The sequence below is a fragment of the Sebastes fasciatus genome, chromosome 16 (genome assembly GCF_043250625.1).
Source record: "Sebastes fasciatus isolate fSebFas1 chromosome 16, fSebFas1.pri, whole genome shotgun sequence".
Taxonomy (NCBI): domain Eukaryota; kingdom Metazoa; phylum Chordata; class Actinopteri; order Perciformes; family Sebastidae; genus Sebastes; species Sebastes fasciatus.
The window spans coordinates 16,885,237-16,907,948 of record NC_133810.1 but is presented as its reverse complement, the minus strand read 5'-3'; the positions used below and the strand labels follow the sequence as shown (position 1 = coordinate 16,907,948).

The following is a 22,712-nucleotide window of genomic DNA, read 5'->3' as shown; positions in this document are numbered from 1 at the left end:
ATGTAATAGCACTGGAGCATATCGTGACAATATGGCAGAATACACCAGAACTTAAAGCCAATATATTTTAATAAATATATATTTTATATATATTAAGGGAAATAGAAAATCTCACTTAAGTCTGAAAACTAGTGACAGTGTGTTCTGTAGGTTATCCAAAGTAACAAGGACACTGTTTGTGGAAAGAGATGCTGCTGAATTTTTAAAAAATTTTATTTTTCGAAAATGTGACAACCACAAAAAAAATCTCTCACTATTGGTATGGTAGAAATTGCAGAGGCAGATTTTTCAAAACCTAGGAAAATAAAACATCTACTTGGAAAATAAAGTTTTTTTTGGTGTTTTTTTTGGCTGATTTGGGTGAACCAAGCCTCTAAGACAATACGACTATACGAGTTGTTGAACTGAATATGTACACCTTTAAAGAGAGGAGGAGGGGGAAAAAGTGAGTGAGCAAGAGAGGGAGAGTTTTCAGGGTCTCAGGATAATCAGAAAACATCTGTGAAATCCAGCAGTTAAGAGGCTGCAGGGAAGTTAAAGTGTGGTATCGATCACAGCACTCCCCCCAAGAAACATCAGAAGTTTCAAGGACTCGGTGTTTGAAAGTTCAAGTTCATTCGACACAAGGCCAAACAGGAAGCTTAAGTTTATCTCCAGCTCTCTCTAACATGTCCGCACTGCTCGTCTCTCCGTGATGGAGGACTGCGCTGCGATTATATCAAAGAGCCGGAGATTAAAGCAGGTCTCTGGGGCTCGCCAGGGAGGTGAAATGAGCAGCCGGTGGTACAATGGCTGCATTGTGTTTAATGTTAATGGGGAGAGTGAAAAAGTATTCCCATCTGCATATGACTAGTCTGTCGAAAAGCCATATACAGTCCCCATACCTAAACAATTAGATCACTTGCCAACTACTTGGTTAAGGTCAGGAACTGGAGATGAACAGAGATCTCCCATGTCAAAGTCACACATTTTGTTAATTCACTCCGACCTCCTCTGAGATTTTTTGCGACACAACGTCGGGCTACTTCCCCCATTGCAATTTAGAGAAGACTATAATGAAATAATAGGTCATTTAAGGTGCTTGAACAACAACAACAAAAAAGTGTGACAAAGGCATTTGTATTTGCTGTTAAAATAGTAAAATCTGAGACAGTGGGGTGCTTTTCCTAAACATATACGGGATCTTGAACAAAAGAACTTCCTAAACATATAGTACAGTATTGTAAATACCATAGACTGTATGAAGTGCAAGTAGTCACCCTGACGTCACCCATTGGACTGCCGTATTGAGGCCTCGAGTTCGGCATTTTGACCATCGCCATCTTGGTTTTTGGGGTCACCATGTTGTTTTTTTGCAACCAGAAGTGACACAAGAGAGTGGAGCTAAGTACAACGAACACTGAATAAGACATTTTCACTGGTATTGGTATCGACTACTAGATTTCTGGTATTGTGACATCCCTAGTCTGAACACAAAGGTTTCTACTCAAAGGTTGCCTCTGGTTCCACTTTGCACAGTTTATCTTTGAGGAAAGTTTCGAACCTCCTGTTGTCACACATGTCGGCACTTTCCTTCTCTGTGCTGGTGTCAGCAACATAGTCCAAAGAAAAATAACAGGCCATGTTGAAACCCACAGCAGTGAAGTAATTTACTGCAGCTTTTGTTGGCAACTGTGGGCAACTGCTGCGCAAATACTGCCAGTCAGCTCTGCCTGTTGGTTCCCAGCAGCTCAGTCCTCATCAAACTTGGCTAAAGGTGATGATGTTGCTGCTGGCCAGGCAGGCCGCTCAGCAGCCTGGCTAGCTGCTGTCCAACCGCGGGCTGCAGCACCATCAGCTGCATCCTGCTTCCTCTGCCTCTCTGTGGTGCATTTCTTTAGCAGAGGACTCTGGCTCACAGAAAGTCTCTTCGACTCAGGCAACATCAAGTTTGAAGTGCTCTCCGGTAAGAAGGGAACAGACAGACAGCAGAGCCTGCTGTTCCGCTGCCATTCATTGATGTCAGAATACTGTATCCCACTGGAAAATTTAACTCAACTTGGATGAAACAGCTGGTTACACAAAAAAGTACACTGGTAAGTTTTATGGAGGGGACCTGCACAGATGTGACTGCACACACCACATTGCTTTGTATGGTCATAAAAAAGCCTGCTACATAAAAACTAAATGAAAGATGATACAAACCATCATCTAAAACTAACAAACCAGTGTACAACACAGTGAAGCTCAGTTGATGTTTTTTCCAACCTCTAAAAACTACTATTTAACATTTTGCAATATGCAAAAAGTGCAGAGGAATGATAACTATATTTAAAATCCTAAAAAGAAAGAAAATTAACCTGGTAAAAATCTGTTTCACTTTTTCCTCCTAATAGGTAAAGTAATTGCAAAAGTTGAACATTTACAAAAAAATATGACTGAATATTTAAAAGAAGTCAACGTGGATTTATCTGACACGTAATTTCCATACGCCACTTCCATATTTAACCCAAACCACGATTTTTTTCTAAACCTAACTAAGTAGTTTTGTTGCCTAAATCTAACCAAGTTATTTCCTGTGAAGACAGAAGTTTATTTTGAAAAGACTGTATGCACATAATGAGCAGAAATTGACATGTGTTGCTGGACATTCGTCAGAAAACGTACGAAAAATGAGGAATAACTTTTAGATATCATATGAACCGTTGTATGAGGATAAGTTGCATCACCTTATAAGTTGTTATGGGGAACTTGAAGTTTATTCTAATATTCTTCTTCTTTTTGTGATGGAATAATTGATACACAAGTTAACTTTGGAAGGAAGAGGTCCGGAGCTGATGATGTCTTACAAAAGAAGGTTTATTGAAGCTTGATCAAGGAGAATTGTCAGGTCTCCACAATAGATGCTCTCTGCGTGAAGGCCTCACAACTCTGTCCTTCCTCCCCGGTGCTCAGTGTCTTACCCCTTATCATGTTTTGACTTACTCCGTTCCTCCGGCATCTCTGACCCTGGTTGCCCTAGCGACTGGCTCTACGGTCTCCACTACAGGCACAGCTGTACAGATAACGGTGGCTCCTCTAGACAGGACTCCAACCCAATAATGTCAACAGAGGGACACTCTGACAAACACTCTGACCTTTCTACCAATAAGAGAGGAATTGATGGAAAATTCCATCACACTTTTAAACTTGAAATAAAAGAATATACTTTCAGTTTACTTTTAATGTAATTATTAGAGATATACTTAGCAAAAGTATACTTAAGTATACTTGGCTCATACTGAAAAGTATACAGAAAAGTCTAACTATACTTGGCTCATACTGACAAGTATACAGAAAAGTCTAAGTATACTTGGCTTCTACTGACAAGTATACAGAAAAGTCTAAGTATACTTGGCTTCTACTGACAAGTATACAGAAAAGTCTAACTATACTTGGCTCATACTGACAAGTATACAGAAAAGTCTACGTATACTTGGCTTCTACTGACAAGTATGCAGAAAAGTCTAACTATACTTGGCTCATACTGACAAGTATACAGAAAAGTCTATGTATACTTGGCTTATAGGCCTATTTGTACTTAATCTTTTGATCAAGACATACTTAAGAAAAGTTGAATTAAGTATTCTTGCCTTATAGGCCTATAGAAAGGTATACTTGACTTGTAGTTGTGCTTACTTTTTGATAAAGTAGCCTGTTAAAGTGTGTGAGAGGAACCCAAAGAAGCGTTATATCTGTAATATGTGCAACAAGAGAACAATAAGATTGTTAAAGTCTAAGAATAAATCAGAAGGCAGACTGACATTGAAACAATATATTTCTTGAATAATGTGTCTGGCAACATATTTCTTTTCCTTTTCATGCTCTGTGTGGATCCCTTGTTGCCGTGGCACCATAAGCAGCTGCTTAGTTCAGTTCTGCCTCAGGCCGGCTGTGACTGTGACTTTATCAACACGTCACCAGTTTGACTAATACACAGAAACAAGGTGGAAAAGATTAAAGGTTTGTGTTTTTCTTCAAAACATCCCACTGAATCATGTTGATAATATAACAGCTCTGATGAATGCTTGATGGCCTGAAATGATAAATGTTTTCCACCAAGTGTAATTAAAAGGGTAATCGCTGATGAATCAATCTGTTAACCATCTTCACATTTCTCATCCTTGCTGCTCCAACTTCTTCAAGCATCAACATTTTAATAGGCACCATGAATGGTTGATGTCATGTTTTCCAGTCCATTGTCAGTGCCTCTCAATTTGTATCTTTAATGCATGCCACATTAGCGATGCACTTGTTTTCCTGCCTGACCTCAGGGCACGAGAATCAACACAGCACAAAAATAACCTGTCGATACGTTTTAGTGCCAGATTTCTAGGTACAAGGTTGTTTTTCTATCAGGTGTGATAAACACTTCCTGTCTCCCCAACATGCAGAGGTTCCACACATAGTATGTATGTGCGCCTAGCAGCAGCTGACATCATGTTGTTCTAAATGATGTGTTCTCAAGCAGAACAGCAGCCTCGTGAACTGCGGCTCACTTTTGGTGTTGGGAGGAGGATATTCGTTGGAAGAATCACCAGTTTTCCTAAACTGAGGTGAAAACAACACATGCTTTATTACAACTAATTACATTTTGAATGGGCAAACTTGCACTTCCCATTGGATTAATGAGACGCTTTTTCTTACTTGACGAACAGGCCAACACATCCTCACCCAAAACTCGTCACATACTGCAGCTCGGTCAGTGGCCCTGCGCTTCAAACAATGACGCTTTAGGGCAGTTTTGGGCGGGTCGGGGACGCTCGTTACATGCGTTGTGTAACTGGTATTAAGTAGGCTACGTAAGTTATGTAACAAAAGTAAGGTAAAACAAGTCAACACTGACTTGGTTTCACACGGGGCATAATCAGTGGTCTCCTGGGTGAATGTCCTGTGTTTGTTTGACCCAACCAACCACGTCTACCACCCGCCCTACGCAGACTTTCTCACTCTTTAAAGCTGAAGAAGACAAGATTGGAGCAAATATGCAAAAAAAAAGTAATTTTAATAAAACGGTCACTATATCCTGACAGTAGTGCATGAGACAGGTAATCTGGAAAAAAACATGTGCCTCTGTGTCCTCCAGTGCTCCTAATGGCATCTGCAAGATTTCACAGAGCGGAGGAAAACAACCAGTCAGAGCTAGTGGCCTAGTTTGACCATTTGATGGGAGTTCGCGAGTGATTGACAGCCGGCTCTCACAGACATCAGCTGGACAGCAGGCTCCAGGTCAGCTCTGACTGATTGTTGCCGAGGGGCACTGACAAAGCTGCGGTACTTGACGCGTTGGGAGTGAGAACGGGTTGAACAGGCCTCATGGGTAGAGTTCTTTGAGATGTCCACTGCTGTCTAAAAGCCTGTTTAATACGGGAAAGTAATAACGATTAGGGCTGTCCCAAATACCATTTTTTGGGCTTCGAAGCTTCGGTGAGAAATATTCAAAGGTATTCAAAGCTTGGCATTCGGGTCAGCACTAATGACGATGAAAATTACATTAATCAAAAGATGATAAAATGATCCCCTTGTAAGCATTAGGAGAATTCCGGGTGGCCTGGCCACCTGATAGTGTTAGAAATGCAAAATGAAATGTGCAAATCAAAGCAAAAATGGCACAAGGCACACACACTTTGCTCGGCACAGCAAAAAGCCGTCGTTGTGTCAGGGCCAACATTATCGGTCGCATGCAGATACGCATCAACACAATGTTCATTTTGTGCGTGGAGTGTGTGTGGCCGAGCAGAGTGGAGGAAAACTGGACAGCGCAGGTGAAAAAGAGAAGAAGAGAAAGAGAAAAGCTGAGAGGGAGCTAGAGCGGCTTTGAGTGGTCGGAAGACTAGAAAGGCGCTATATAAATGCAAGTCCATCCATTAAAAGGCAGCAAAATGTTCACTACCAAGGGACATTGTTAGCAGCACGTCATAATATCACAACTACCTTTCCTGAGGTGATTATATGTTTTCAAAAAATATATGAATTGCAACTCTGTAGGAAAGCAGGAGATGCGTATATGCATGGAAATAATATTGAAAATAAAGACCTGTATACTCTTTTCTTGGGCTTGAGCTTTTGCAAGGCTGTTAATACAGCTCAAACTGCCTCTCACAACAGATGAAATATTATTGACTATCTTGTACGGTGAATAACATATGATAAACTATTTGTTTTCCCCTCTATTCCTCCACATTAAAAATGCCATCCTGCTCAGTCTGGCGGCACATGCTGGCTGTGAGTTTTTTACAGCAGATACACCTCCTTCTGTCTAGAAACTCAGAGGGTATTTGCAACAGTTCAACGTCTAGTTAAGAAATCTAAGACAGAGGCTGATGCAAAGTAGCCTACAAATTCCTACGCCGTGGAAAACAGGTCACCCTTCTGCACAGTAGATTCTTAGTGATACATTACACTATATGTGATTTGGTAAATGTACACGCTGGACCCACATGATCCCGTGATGCTTTGGCTTACTGGCTTTTCTACTGAGTGCAGCAGGCAGACATTAAGTCTGGTTAGTCCTAGGAGATTGACCTTTGAAGTGCACACTGAACTGTAAAGCAAAGCAGATGATTAAATCAGAAAGCTGTCTTAGCTCATCATTATAACAGTGAACATTGGGAAAATACAAGTCTAGATTAAAGCTGCACTGCACAAGGGGAGAAATGACTTTTGAAATTATTGATTATGAAACCACCAAAAGCCGTCTCTTAAGCACAATCTCTTTCATTATGTAAAATGTTTTGGTGTAGCTTTTTTCACGTCATGAATCACAGAATTACGTCCAGTCGACTGACTGCAACCTTTCAAGGGTTTTATTTTCTCTGGGCATTCTGTGTTTGATCAGCATTTTGGATGCACAGCAGTTGAGCGCTCAAATGGTCTGTCCCAGCTGCCAAGTTCTACCAGGACAGAAATCATGCTCTTATCGGGAGTTGTGAAACAGAAGAACAGAAACCAAAAGACATAGCCGCCACGAGAGAGAAGCGACTTTGTTTGATTGTTTTTCTGTCGTGTGTTTACTCCCAAATACCCCTTCTGCTGATTTAAAGGTACTATATATCACAATTTACATTGTTTTGCATTGCCAATGTGTGAACAAATTTGAACATAACTTAAAAACTGAGACCTTCCCCGACTTTCACGGTTGCCTATAACAGCCTGCGGATGGATTTCTATGTAAAGGATGTGATGGTTTATGCGCGCTCTCGAGTGCCTTGCCTCTCTTCAGCTCCCCTACAGCGCCAACAGCGTGTAGCTACCATAGCAAAATACTATCTTGAGTGGATAACGTCAGCTAATTCATCCAGACTCCCAGCCTGATGTGGCTGTTAAATTGGCTAGCTTGGCTAACATAATGAAGCAACCAACGCAGATTCATGCAGCGTGGCTGAGTTACAGCTAGCTGGCTAATCTTAGCCTGCTTGCTTGCTAACATTATCACTAGCAAAATCTCCAAGTGAATATGTTAGTTGGTTAATTTGCCTACTTCACCAGCTAACGTGATGCATATTAACTTATGTATTACGACAAATGGTATTGATTTCAGCCAACAATGAGCGATGTTACGGTACAAAGCAAAGACTAACTGACGATTAGTTAGCTGTTGAAGTAATTTGCAAACGGCAAGCTAGTTAGTAGGTTATCATGGAGCCAATGGTCCAAATGAAATATAGTAACAGTACAGATAGTAACGTTATTCTAAGTACACATATATATACACAGTATATAGGCTATATAATGTCATGTCACTGTTTTGGCCGATGCTCGCGCAAGTAACAAGACCAACAGTTCACTTAACGGCCATTGGTGTCACTACAAGGATTATCTGAAAGCTACGTATAGCACCTTTTACTTTAGTCTGAATGTAATTTTTAGTGAGTAAGTCCTGACACTAGTCTGATGAGCCTTTCCAAATCATAATAGTTTAACTTGTTTTAATGGACAACTATCATTGTCTAAGTCACTGAACACATTCACCTGCAAAAAATATCTATAAAAAAAAGTTTAAAAACTTTCAATAGGTGAATCTAAGTGAGGGGAAATGAATTTATGCAGGAATCTCAACTTGAGTTTCAAAGACTAGACTCTGCATGAGTTGAAATCAATAAGATTTGATTATGTATTCAATTCAGGGTTATTTCAAATCAATCCGAAACAGATGGTCCCTTTACACAGATCTCATCTTTTTGGAAGAGGCTGATTATATGCCAATCTCTAATGAGATTTCTCTTCTGCTGTAGGCTACTTAACATGACTTCAGGGGTATACCGAATAGAAAACTAGTTGTATGAAAACACTTTCCGTCTTTAATTTGATTTTAACCGAAGCACTCAGTGTCATAAATACCGCTGGCAAGAGACAACATTTGAATGATTTAAACGGGGCGTGACACATCAAAGTGTAGCTCTCGATCTTGTGCTGATACAGTTGGCTGCAAATTATAACTTTTTGTTGTGCATTTCACTCCGATTTCTTTGGCTTTGTGATATCAGTTGTGCTGTGAGTGTTTTCAGTTCAAATATCGCCCCTGTAAAGTTTTTACCAAAAAAATGGACCAGGCCCATCACAGTTAAACCGCAATCTGAACATAAATTCCTGTATAAATCAAATATAAAATAACTTCCCGGATGCATTTAAAATCATACTTTTCACATTTGGCCTCAAAACCTTTATGTACATTTACTTTATCTCTGTAGGGATGCATCCCGAGAGCAGATTAGGAAGGAGCTTTCATCCTGCTGCGCTGTCTCTCGCTGCGTCTGCCTCAAACAAACACTCTGTTTGTCTGTCTTGTTTGCATGAATATAGTCCTGCACATCCCTGTCACACCTCCCTCCCTCTCATATCCCATTCTCATTTTCTCATCCTAGATTGCCCTTAATTTCTCACATCTTCTCCATTTCACCTCCCTCCTTTCGCTCTCTTTCTCCTCCTTCTCTTACAGTGAATCCCTCGCTTCTTCCACCTCTTCACCCACGGCTGCCTGAGGGTTTTCAGAAACTGTTACATAATGCACTTCAAATGATCTCAACGCATACATTATGGATATATGGGGATATACGGCAGGCATTACGGGATAAAGAATAAAAGGGATGAAATTACTGATCGGCTGCTTTGCAGATTAAATGGGTCAATCTATCGTGTTCATGGTTATTGAGATTAAAGGAAATTGTTCTGTCAGTGGCTGTGTGTGTGCGCGCATATGTGCAAACTTGTGCTATTGAGTCATCCCCCATCTCGGCACTAAAGTACTGATAACAACTGGGTGATTGTGATGACACATGACAGTAGTTCTTACATTGTCTTGGCTGTGCCTCTTCCCTTTATAAAGCAGCATCACTCTCCTGCTTTTCATAGCGAGGGATTTCAGTCCTTTTCCTCTCTTATCTAAATGTTGGGCTGTCTTTCTCTATTTTATAGCCTGTGTCCTTGTCGTTTTTCTGTTTTCAAGCTGTTTCCAAACCTTCCTTTTGCATCTCTCTCTCTCTCTCTCTTTCTCTCTCTAGCCTCCATCTAGCTGGTCTCAGCTCGTCCTGCTTCCTTTATCCAGCTGTCTGTGTTCAAGGGAATTACAGAAGTCATGCTTCACCCAAAGATACAGGACAGTGTCTGGGCAAAGCTCAGGCAAAAGTAGACTCCCAGAGCACTTAAAGCTGCTGAAAAACATCCCCAGCAGTCAAGCCCAACCTTCACTTCTGCCTAAATACTCTTGAGTAAGACAAAAAACAGTAAAACAAGATGATGAAAGAATTATATGGCAAAGCCTCAACACATACAGAAAATCCCCCAAAGCCCCGCAGACACTCTCCTCCCATGCATTATAGATCAGTGGCAACTCAGCTCCCCTATGGATTCCACATGAAACTACATGATGAAACCAGACTGAGTGGCTAATATTTGTCACAATGGGATGTATAATGGGATGTCAAATGCAATTTTCATGCGCGATTCCAAATGATTCAATATCGAGTAAATGGATTAATTCAAATCAAACCAGCAACAGAGCCCGTGTGTCTAATCTCTTCCCCTTTTTTTCTTGAGCTACAGCTTAACACTCCTCCATTTCCAATTCCGCCTGCTCTGTGATCTCTCTGTCTCTGCCTCCGCTTCTCCATCTCCTCTGTTACGCACATAAAAAGGTTCCAAGGGGGTCGTCGGGTGGATGGTATATGAGCCCGCCTTCAGCTGTCTGTTTTGGAAAACTTTAACTGTGCAGCAGAAAGCTGAGACGGCTCCTCAAGCATTAAAGAGAAACCTCATCGATCTGACAACCTGTTCAGCTGTCTGATCTCCTGTTTTTGATTTTAATGAATTAAAATCAAACACCGAAGTGCCCACTTGGCAAAAAACCTTGGTCGACTCTGGAGCATATATTATCGTAGAAACCAAAAAGAGCCGAGGATCTGAGGGTTCCTTCTGGGTCATAGTGGAAATGAAGGGCATAACTATGTTTTAAAACTCATGAGCAGAATATTAAAATCCATTGTACACCTCAGACTTGAGGTTTTTACCCAAGAATTACAAGATACTAGTGTAGCAAGTAAGTAAATCAGCACCTTTTGACACATTGAAACCAGGGTTTCAAAGTGTTTCATATCAAAAAGAGCAACACAAATATAAAAGGAACCTCCTACTACATACTTAATATACCCCGTGTCTCACAACTTGTTTGATCTGTTGTGATTTTTCCTCCAGCGTATTTGATGGTTTGCTTCTTGTATCATTCTCGTATGTAGCATGACTCACAAAATAGCAAATGGATTATTGCTCGAGGAGGAGGAAATAAACAATGAGCTGGAAGAGAAGTCACTTTTAACAACAGCGCTACCCAGATAGCTTACGATTCCTGTTTCTGTGTGCTCAACTCTTTCTAACTTGTTTCTCAATTTATTTTGGATGCACCACACCATCTTCAAACTACAAGGGAGCAATTGCCAATTAAGTGAAAAAAATCTCACTTTTAACCATGCATGACACTTTGAAATATATTTCTAATATGAAAGTAATCTGTTTTCCACCATTAAAGGTGTAAAATGTAAGTCTGGAAGCATTTCTATTGCCTCCGCACAGCTCTCATGGCAACGGCTCAACCGGCAGCTCCAGCTAACATGCACAAACATGCACTAAAAGCATGCACGGCCAGCCCGGCTATGTCAACAAAGCATGGAGAAGCTCAGATTACAACAAACCCAGAGGGGGAGTGACTTCATTCTCTGCTCAGGTAGACATTACTCCTCTACATCTTTACATAGCTAATAGTTGTTTGCTGCTATATTAATGCTCTGGATATTGTATAGAGCACTTTTAAGCAAAGCAAGGTTAAACATTGCAAGAAGATTGTAATTTATGTACAAGTGAATTGGAAGAAAGATTTTTTCAGTGGTTGGTAATATCATATTTTATGAAAAAGTATATTATGACCTGATAAATAGGGGAAATGATACAATGGGTAAGTTCTGGCTGACATTTATTGAACATGTCACTTGTAAATGTGTCAATGGAAATACCTTTTCTTCTCCTCGTACAAAGAGGAGAGCTGTCGTTCTTAATTCTCTTTAAAGCACTGTATGTCACGGCCCATCGCTTAAATCGTTGGTTAATGTACATCTCTTAACAAGTATCAGTATAGACAGGGCAGCGGGATGGTGTTAGTGCTCAGAGAGATCCCTTGCAATAGTCTGCCAGCAGCCGTATGTACTGTCAAAATGTCTCCGAGCCAGACACAGAAATCCTTCGTACTTATTCATTGGGAGAAACTCTGGATTAACGTGTCAGCTGAATGCCTAAAATGTAAAGATGTGAAATGTAGACTTAGGGACTGTCCAATAAAATAACAACGCAAACTCTCTCTCTCTGTCTCACTTTTCTAACACTCATTTGCAAACTTTTGAGGATAATGTTTTGACTCGCATTCGTTCACTGGGGGCCAACACAGTACATCAAACGTAACTACACACCTACACTATGGTGTCTAAACCCATTTGTAACCATAGTCCCTTATTTTATCCAGGAAAAAGGCAGCCTTTTCAGGTGCCAGTACCAGCTGTCACAAACCAAATAATCATCAGAAGTGCCTGGGTTTTCAAGAGTTGCTCCAGCTCAGCTGGGCTCTAGTGATTAGGCTACACTTCAACAGAACTGTGCAACTGTTCTGTGGCAAAATACCTCATGTCAAAGCTCCGCTAACAGGCTTTTTGGGGGAAACCAAAGAAAAGCTTTTTTGGAGCTTTTGACTGGATTGAGGCCGGATTGTCAGATGCAGCCTACAGGTCTCCACTCTATCGCACTATGTGTTCTTTCTCATTAATATACTGTATTTGATAATAGGCTTGTCGCGGTGGCTGGGCATACACCGATAACATTACGTACCCACCTTCCCCACTGTTGTTTTGCTTTTTTTTTTACAAAAATAAAACCCATTTAGTTCATTTTGGCGTATAAGTGTGTTATCAGTAGATAGTCGGACCGCGGACGCTACAAACTGGAAGTGAATGTGTCTGCTCCATACAGAGTCTCAGCTCAGAGTAGCAGGTGTCATATTTCACACATCCGGGACGAGAAAGAGTTGACCGAGAGATGGCAGTTGATGGTGTCAAAGTGAAAAGCAAACGCGCCTATTTGGCAATATTTCAGATTTAAACCCAATGTTATAAGGGAACCATAACGTTAATGAGGCAATCGCTGCGAGGAGGACGGCGCGGTCCCAGCCGGTGTGCGCGGCACAGTGGCGCCAGGTAACTTCCCTGCGGCCCCGCAGCAAAAGCTGGATCAGAGAGACCAGACACACAGCCACCCGACGGTAAAATCAAAGTAAGCGCGCTACACATATTGACCGTCATCTTTTCTTGTGAAATTTCACATTTCGTAACACCGGTGTTATCACAAGTTTATTAACCGGTGGGAAGATTTCCTCACCGTCACATACAAAAAGTACACAAAGGCTGTTGTACAACATTACTGTCCAACATAAACTAATTTGGCAACAAACATTATCTTCCAAAAGGAATTATATGTTCAAAATGCCAGACATCAGAGGAACTCAACCAGTGAACTAAGCTTCTCCAGGTGAGACTGTTCTCACCTTGGATGACCATGAGTGGCCGGTCTCACCTTGTCGACGGATCCTCACATCATACTTTGGAGCCAAACATTTCCAACCCTTCTGTTATTTGCACTGCATTTGACTAGATGTAAACTTTGAATTGGAAGAGCATTTTTGGGCTGACTGATGTTCAAAAGAACACAAGGACAGACAAGAAAGCAGATTGAGAGAGACCTTAGGTTTGAGTGTTTCAGCGCCATGGAGAGAGACAAACAAAGAGACTGGGGTTTCAGTGTTTCAGCACCATGGATAGAGGCAGACTAGATGTGAAACACTGCACTGGGTAAAGAGTGTTTTCTTTTTTCTTTCTCAAGCCTCAGTCTTAACTAAGGAATATTTTGAGCCTTATTTTTGTAGAGGCAGAGAGCTTTAGAGGAAAGTAGCTGGGGAAGAAATGAGAGGGAGGTGGAGAGATATGATGTAAATAAAGTCTCTGTGAAGAGAGTCTCTGTAATGTGTGATCCTGTCTAACTACCTTTGAAGGTTTGCAACACCTACGCTCCTTCAAAGACAAATCCCGGGGGACAAAAAATATCTGCCCCACACAACTGTACAAGACACCTTTCACATACTCGCACACACATTCATACAAAATATTGCAATAAGATGTGTAGACTTTCTGTACTGCATTTTCCTGAAAATTCTTTATGTGCATCTGTACGTTAGAGTCCTCGTGTACGTGTCAAAGACACATTTCAGGGGACAAATGGCTCTAATGGCTCATGAATGTGTGATTGTGTCCGCGGCACAAGCGTGCTGATATACTGTACAATAGTACCTGATTAGAGATAAAGCCCCTTAAATCAAACATTGAGGTCTTTCAAAAAGGGGAAAATATGAGAGGGCGTGCGTAATGTAGCTATACATGACCAACATGCATCAGAGTTTGGATTAGTGTGAATAACATAGTTTGGTGCCAATTCAGCATCAGACTAATTATGACTATGTACTATAATATTTACTAGAGCATGCCTATTTAGTGTAGGTGAGAATGACGCAGGTTTAGTCATCACTCGCCCACCCACCCAGCATCTGGCGAAATATTGTGCTCCAACGCTCAGCGGTCAGTTTACTTTGCTCACTCCGCCACAGCAGGGACTTATGCAAAGCCAACGACAACTGTAGTGGGTAATCATATGCTACCCTCTGCTTCTTCTGTGCTGTTGTTAAGTCATGTGTTTTCCTGTTGAGTGGGTTGTTTCAATCTAGAGTTGCCGTCCTTCGAGTTCATGACTGTGGGTTCAACGTGGTTTCTCAACTGCTGAGTGGGCTGTTGAGAGAGTTCAGCTTTAAGGCAGAAGTGCATCATGTAAGTGGAAAAACCCCCCCACAAAAGGTATTTTTTTTTAAAAGCACTCTTTCTGAAGAGGTAGACTATAGGAAAGCTAAAATTAGATAAAGAAAGGATACGTAAGGATAGAACAGGTCATTTTTAATTAAGCCGTAAACCGAAGGTATCCCTGTGCAGGCGATTGTGGATGTGACTAATAGGTGTACTATGTGTCCTGCAATATAAAAAATTGCTGCTCTGCCCTTTGGTGGTGTCATGGTCCTAATTGAGCGAAACATCTACCCCTTTACTCTACCATCCAAGCCAAGAGCGCTCCCTCTTAAAAAGCACAAGTGGCACTTGAATAAGGCTCCGCGGACAGATAAGCATGTTTTGCCAAAGGGTAAATGTGATCACGGTGCCGAACATGATCTTATCCAATATGATGGTTTTTATAGAATAACATTGTGTGTGTGCTGTGTGAGGTTTACGTGGGACAAAAACACTCCCACAGTTGTTGTTGGCAGCATGCACTCACTATTGTATTAAGTACTCCCAAGACTGCTGTCTTATATTTAAAAGGGTTATATCAACATGATGCAGGAGTAAAACTGAAAAGCGTCAGAGATAAAGATTGTAAAATCTCTCTCTCTTTTTTTGATAGGACATAATCTCTGTCTTATTCACTCAAGAAGTGTGAAGACTTTTGTTTGATTGCATCAAATCAGGAGCGTCACACCTTTTTACTGGTTTTACGGGTGTTACGGGTGTTGTGAAGCAGACGCAGACCTATGAAACAACTAGAATTTCCAATTGTAACTTTGTCTTGTTAGGTCATGTGTCAGCTAACATTATCAGTGAATATAAAATGAAAATAGCCTGTCCTAGTCGTTGTGCTATCTACATCAATCTTCCAAAAATGTAAGCCAGCTAGCCAACAAACTTAATGCTAATGACAGCTTGCATTATTTAGCTATAACATTAACTGAATACCCCGCTGTTTTGGGGACACCTCTTGCACAGTGATATTTTCAATACATATGAGGATAGATTAGCGAGGATTTTTTGGCTTTTGTTTTAGCAAAATAGCCTCATACAACAGTTTGTATATCTTACGAAAAGTTATTTTCTCATTTTTCGTGCGTTTTCCTACAAGTGTCCAGCAACACATGATGAATGTCCGCAACCCTTATCAATTTCCACTCGTTACATGCATACAGTCTTTACAAAAATAAACTTCCGTCTAGACAGGAAACAACTATTAGGTTTAGGCAACAAAACTATTGGTTTCGCCAAACTCACACCAGGCAGCGTCGAATTGCGGCTCACTGCAATAATTATACTTTTCTGCGGCCAGGAGGCATGTTCGTGTGCTTCAGGCAGGAAGAAATTCTTTGTAACAACAGGTCAACATTTTACAGAAGTCACAGGATCTGTTTACTGATTGGCCGCGGGTCCTCTCTGGTCGCACTTCGCCACTAAAAGTTAAACTTTTCCCAACTTTTAGTTTGGCCGCACTTCAGCGTAGAATCAAACGGCCGTAGCTACAGCCGAGCTCGAGTGCGGCCGCCGCAGCTTTTCATAGACATTGCATGGCAGCTCGCAGCAGGCCACACTTGTGCCCTGGTGTGACTTTGGCGTTAGGTTTCAGAAAAGATCATGGTTTGGGTTAAAATAACTACTGAAGTGGCGTTAATTAACTACGGACGTTATATCACAAATAAATCAACGCTGACTTCTGATTTCACACTGGATACAAACACAGGTCTCCTTCACCCACCCATCCACTCTGACATCCTCCCTGTGTGGCGTTTGCCACTCTTTATACCTCCTGGTTCAAGATTACGTTGATTTCATATGAATTGATTTCATGCAATATATACAATTACAGTGCATTAGTTTTCGTAGGTATAGCAACAAACAGTATATGAGAATATAGTAATGTGAAAACTTCTGTGTTCTTGCTAACCCAAACTTCAATTGGGTAAAGAAGAAATCCACCCATGTTTAAACAATGGCCTTAGTTACTGAATATTTTATAGTCTTAGATATTTTCTGACCTATTGTTAGAAGTCTTGTTCTTTATATTTTGTGAAAAGCACGTTATTTAACAGACATTAAAAAGTCTAAAATCATTGCTTAATACTTTGGTGTTTTGAATGATGGGGAATATACTGTAGTATCTTGAGGTGAAGGCAGTGGTGCTACCATGTACATTTTGAACTCAACATTATTTTGCTTATGCTGGTGAAGATAATAGAAATCCATGGCCCTTATTTTTCAGTCTGTCGCTGAACGTGAAGTCTAATAAGATAATGATTAAAAGGATTTTGTAGGTTACGCTACACACAAATGAAATTACACTTGACATATTGCTCCTGATTTACAAATGTGTTTCTTGAGAACTTCCACTTCTCAGCTTCAATAAATAAATAGCCTTGGTCCAAGGCGATTCAGAGCTAGGAATAAGCTGAACCTTACATAAACCCGAATTAAAAAAAAAAAAGTCCATGCTACAGTGCAGAATGTGGGAGTCTTTCTTTGAAGACACAAGACAGGGTTGCACTCCCGTGACTGTGTCCAGCTGACTGAAAAGAAATAAAAGAAAAAAATGTTTTCCCAAGTGTGCATAAGAAGTGCATAATGTCCCTAAATGAAAGGAAAGTAGCTGTTGTGGTCAGTCCTCAGGGTATTTTACCCATCGACTAATGAGGAAGAAAGACTCCTGGTTGTATCCTATTGGCTATGCAAATAAATGCATATTTTTCTGCACTAATTGTCGCCCGACAAAGCACAAAATAGCCTGTCAGCACAGTGTGGCAGACTTTACTGCATAAGATATACATCTTGACAAGTTTTTAGTGCCACATTTGTTCTTGAGCAATTTTTAAAAATCAACCATTAGGGCAGTAGCTCTCAAAGTGTGTCGCGCAGAGGAACACGTTTGTTTCTGACATGTCACAAAAACGTTTGTAAAGATAGTCCAAAGAAGTCCAAGGAAGGAAGACGTCGGGTTTGTTGGATGGGTCAAACAAACACAGGACTTTCACCCAAGAGACAACTGGTCCTGAAAAACCAAAAATCAACGTTCACTTATTTTAATTTACGTCCGTAGCTTAATAGCGTAACAAACATACTCATTTTAGCCAAATCTTGATGTTTTTTTTACTAAACCTAACCAAGCAGTTTTGTCGCGTTTTTGTTTTGTTTTGTTTTGTTTTAATTTATGTTAACCACGTGTTTAAAACAGTTTAAAACTGCGACCGTAATCCGGGAGAAAATCCGTTTCCCTGGAAACGTAATTGAGAATGCAGTTTAGTTGTATGGGAACATCATTTTGTAGGAGACAGGGTTGTATCACAATAGCCATGGTGTTCGTTCAGACAGATAGTCTGTTGGTTTACAGAATGAACTGATATTTGACAGGGATGAAAATAAAAACAGGCCATGCCTCCTAGACTAACAAGACAACGTGCTCAGCTGACAGTAATCAACCAGAAAGGAAATATGGGTTGCGTTCGAATAGTCCTTTTTGCTTAGGAAGGTTCCTAACGGAGTGAAATGACCCGGAAATACCTCAGTAGCAGCCATGACACGAGCTGTTCAAATTCACCAAATGTTAAGGAAAGGAGCTTCAATGCTTCCTTTATTATCTCCTTTAGCATAGGATACACTGGACAATTCTTTACCAAAGGAGAAGAGAGAGAATAACATCCCACAATTCCATCCCAGCATTTAAAGTGACGCAGCAATATTTATCATATATTCCTTTGTTTATATCAGTTCCAACCTTGGTAATGAAGTGATGTTTTTCACCGATTGTCCACGTTAGGTCAGATAATCCTTTATTTTTATGTCGATGTAAAGTGTTCCAGCAGCAGGAGGACCAGTGGTATCTCTCTTTCACACAACGCGGGTCAAACAGCCTGTCACTGAAAGACCTATTCAAAACGCACGAGGGGTGGCGGCGGCGCCTTTTGTAGTCCATCCTCAGAACATTGTAGTTTCACCACAGCAGACCCGCGTCACTAACATCTGCCGCCGTCGCATCATAATTACTGAGCCTATAGTGTAAGTGCAGTCGGATTCTCTTAACACCATGGTTGTCTTTTCCTAAGTCCTTCTGAATTCTCCTTCTCATCTTTCCTTGACCTCATGACGTTTTCCATTGAGGTCAAGCAAAAGTGGTTAGGAAAAAGTCATTAGGACGGAATTTTTTGACTTTTCGAACATAACCCAGATGACGCCTATCTGGATCTTGGGTTCTCAGTGATATGTGGTGAGACATGAGGAGAGACCAGTGTGTATTTTATGTCTGAAAACTCTGACAACAGGAGACCCAACAATTTAAGAAGACACTCAGAAACATTACACCCCAGTCACGTTGTAGAAGTCCCTCATTCTTTGCTTGTCATTTCTCTTTTCCCAACTCATTTTAGCTGAATGTCACAACTCCCCTGAGTTGATTGGAGGTTATTCCGATCACCTGTTGTGCAGGGTGTTGGGAACTGATGGCTCCTAATGAACAACTGAGAGCAGCTTGGTGAGTTTCCCCTCTTGGCCAATCAGGGCGTGACTACGCCCTTTCTGTAAGGCTTAAGAGAGGTGGAGAAACAAACACCCAGGACACTCTGATCCTTCCTTCACTTAATGCAGACCTCATTTTAGCAGATTCAGCCAGAACACTCTGGTCTTTAATTCCCTTTGGAGACTTCTTTGCTGCCTTTTCTGATTGAGGGTGATTTTGAGCTGGAGTGAATATTAAAGAGCACCTTTCCACTAGGTTACCTGCATCAGGGCAGACTTAGTGCTATTCCTGCAAGAGTTTGTGCTTCTCCAACGATAACACCCGCAGGTTTTATTTTGTTATTTTATTTATTAGTTTATTTTCATTAAAAAGACCCTTTATACACATTTCCTTTTCGGAGAGGCATTTTTTCCTTATTATGACATTTTTTCTTCCTCCAAATGACAGAGAAAGTTTGAGAACCACTGCTTTAGGGTGAAATACTTGTTTTAGGAATAATTTGTTTCATTAATTTCCCATAAGGAAAAACTGTCAGTATAGATAATACTGAAGGGGAGCAGTAAACTAATAACAGAAAAAAAACAACTGTGCATGATTCAGTGAAAATTGTTGAAAGGGGTATATTATCATCACAAAAGAGTTGAATTACACTCTCAACGGTGCATTTTTACCTGGAGCGAGGGTTCAGTGAAATGCTTTATGATTTGGCTTATGCTTCACTGACGTCTCCTGGGAAGTTTCACACATTTCGTGTCAGAATAGGTTCATCTACACTATAGTCAGCTTTTCAAAAGGGGCTCACCTGGGCTTATTAACCTCTTGCTCTTACACAGAAAGTGTGAGTCAGATGACCTTTTGAACTTTACTGTCAAAGAGCAGAAGAGTGAGACAAGACAGAAGCTGTTACAGCAGCTCTAATAGTGCAAGGCATAAAGCAAGTCACTATAGTGTGATATCAAGTTGTGGAGACATAATTGGCCATCAGTTATTCTTTAATGCACTGTATGTGAACTGGAAAATGCTCAGGTTAAATGTGTTTATCAGCAGCCATGTGACCTGCACAGATTCCCCCCTCAGCGTGATATGAATGGTGCTCTGGATAATGTTATTAACGGAGCTATAGGCTTTGGCTGCAAGCACGCTGACAGAAGTAGGTTGACACCCTAATCCAAAAAGAGGCATTTAGCTGAAACTACAGATTATGTGCTGGGAGTTCAGTTAAATTTGTACTTTTTTTGTGTTTAAAGCTATATAAAATGAACTTTGGAATATTTGTTGTCACTGGGTTCACTGGTGATATTTTGTGGGGCAAAGTGCGCTCAAAGGTCTGTGGGTCAAAACTTGAAATGCGCAAAAGCAGCTTGGGGGAAAAAGAAATGCAGGGTGAAGCAGATTTACTTTACCCAGAATTCACCAGTCTTACATAATACAGCCATACATTATACAAACAATATACAAACAATACATCTGTGCAATATGAATACACTGAATGTGAATACCTCTATCTGTGCAATATATCCTTGATATATTTATTACATCTATACCCTACCTATTTTACAAGTGCAATTACCTCCGTTTACATTACATCTATTTTTATATTTTATACTTCTAGTGTCACACTTCTGCTTATATTTATTTATTACATCTACTTTACCTGTTTTATTTGCTTTATAACTGTGTGTGTTTTACCTGTTATGTTTTATCTGCACTGTAAACAATTGCTGTTAATTTAAAGATTTTTTTTAATTCTGGGACCTGATCTGCACATGTGAGGCTTGTACATTGTACATGATTGGAAAATCAGTGAATTAGCTCTGTTTTCTTCACTCACATGTTGTTATGGTTTGCATTCTGTGCTTGCAGCCAGCTATAGACAGACATTTTGGGGAAAGTGTCAACAAGTCTATTATAGCCTTTTTCCTAACAAGTGCCTTTAATTGTATTTAGTGTGATTATTCCTAGGCCTGTAACGTGCTAAGTCTATTCATCTAGGCAAATGTATTTAAAATGTATGTAAAAAATACAACCTAAATAGTACATTAAAACAAATCAGTAAGATAATGTAAACGAAAGGTGAAAACAGCTTTATATAATGCATCTTTAAACAGTAAATTAACTGTGAAATTAATTAAAAAAAACAGTTCAAACTGTATTTTTCATTAACAGTACAAAGCTGTACATTTCAGCGACAGTAACACAAAGGCAACCCTGCTGCCAGTTCTTTACTGTTATTTTACAGGGAAATTCTTAACAGTGTACTACCACAGTAATGAAAGTTCTATACAGTAGACAGAAAGTGCGCAACGACTTTTCCCTCAAAATGTGACTTATTATCACCAATCACCTCTGTGATTGTATCAAATCATTGCAAAGGGAATATCAGATCTTACCCGAGTTCCTCAGTTTGCGGTTCCTGAACACCGAGATGATGACCAGCAGATTGCCCAGCACGTCCACCACTGTGGTGAAGATCAGAACGCTGGCCAGGATGGCTATGACCCAGGCTGGGCGGGCGCTGCCCACCGTGGCCAGAGTGCGCTCCAGCTGGCCCAGCCGTGGCTCTGTCCGGTTCTTTATGAGTGTCAATGTGTCCGGCATCACTGGCCCACAGACCAACGCTGCTGCTTTCCAAAGAGTCCCAGCTGTGTTTGCCTTTAAGTCCCGCAGGTACCGCCGGTACCGGTGTGTCTTGAACGCAACATGGAGCGAGCAAGATCCCACAGAGTTCCACAAGAGCGCGCGTCAAATTCTGCTGTATACTTTGAGGCGATACGAGTTGATATTTATGTGGTTGCTCACGTGTGACCTAAATAAAGTTACTCTTCGCTTTCTTTCTTTATCGTCGCGCAAAAGTCATCCATCCATTCATCCATCCATCCATCCACCGGTGCCACACCTCCTCCCTTGGTGAGAAAATGTCAATTATTTGTCGCTTAGATAATATTTCATAATGAAAAAAAAAGGCCCGGTCCACTCAGATCTTGATAAGTCTTCATCCCCCTCAAGTACCTCGCTGCTTTGGCATCTCTGACTCCCATCCGTATGCATGCGCCCACGTTAAAGAAAAAAAAAGAAGAAGGCTATTCGTTTCTAAAATGTCAAACCATTGTACCGCCTCGGGAGTCTTCTGATTTAATTTTCTATTTCTCTCAGGAACAAAATCGTCTTCCCCCTAACCATTCCTCCTGATGCCCTATGCCATGCGACGCAACCGGCGCTGTGCGTGGTGACGAGGAGGCACTGTGGTAAATATCACGGAGAAAGACCCTTTAGTCTGGAACACAGCAGGATTTGGAGAAATCCACGGAGGATGGAGAGAGAGACGCGCTTTCTCGCTCCATCTCCATCTCCCACTACCACGCCGAGGTGTGCGTGCAAATAAAGATCCCCCTCATCGCCTCTCTGCCTGTTCCCAGCGTGACTTCCCAGAATCTTCCTTTGATCTCAGGCACAATGCTCGGGAGTTGCTCTAAGTGAACACACAGCGGCGGGTCTGCACTGCGGGAAGTCCAATCAGTGCACTGTGACTTATGATGTGGAGTATTTGTCACAGATGATGCGCGAGACAATTTTGGAAAGTAATTGATATCAAAAATGTTATACAGGTCTTTAGTCTAAAGAGTCTAAAATTATATATGTATACATTTTTCGGATTTATTAGGTTTATTAAAAACCTGTGTTAAAGCTAAGGTTGGTAATCTTCAAAAAAAATAATTATATTTGTTGAAATTTTCATTACATCCCAGCAGCAATCAATAAATCAAATGCTCTGATACCTTCAAATCATTTCATTCAGCCTG

At 40.8% G+C, this 22,712-nt stretch overlaps 1 protein-coding gene across 1 annotated transcript in view; it reads right to left on the bottom strand.

Moving 5' to 3' along the window:
- Window positions 1–22,406, bottom strand: part of mtnr1bb (melatonin receptor 1Bb) — a 44,483-nt gene extending 22,077 nt beyond the window's left edge. Inside the window, exon 1 of the mRNA XM_074611159.1 lies at window positions 21,303–22,406. Coding sequence (XP_074467260.1) covers window positions 21,303–21,510 — 208 coding nt within the window. The 5' untranslated portion in view covers window positions 21,511–22,406. The remainder of the gene's footprint in view (window positions 1–21,302) is intronic.
- Window positions 22,407–22,712: the final 306 nt, after the last annotated feature.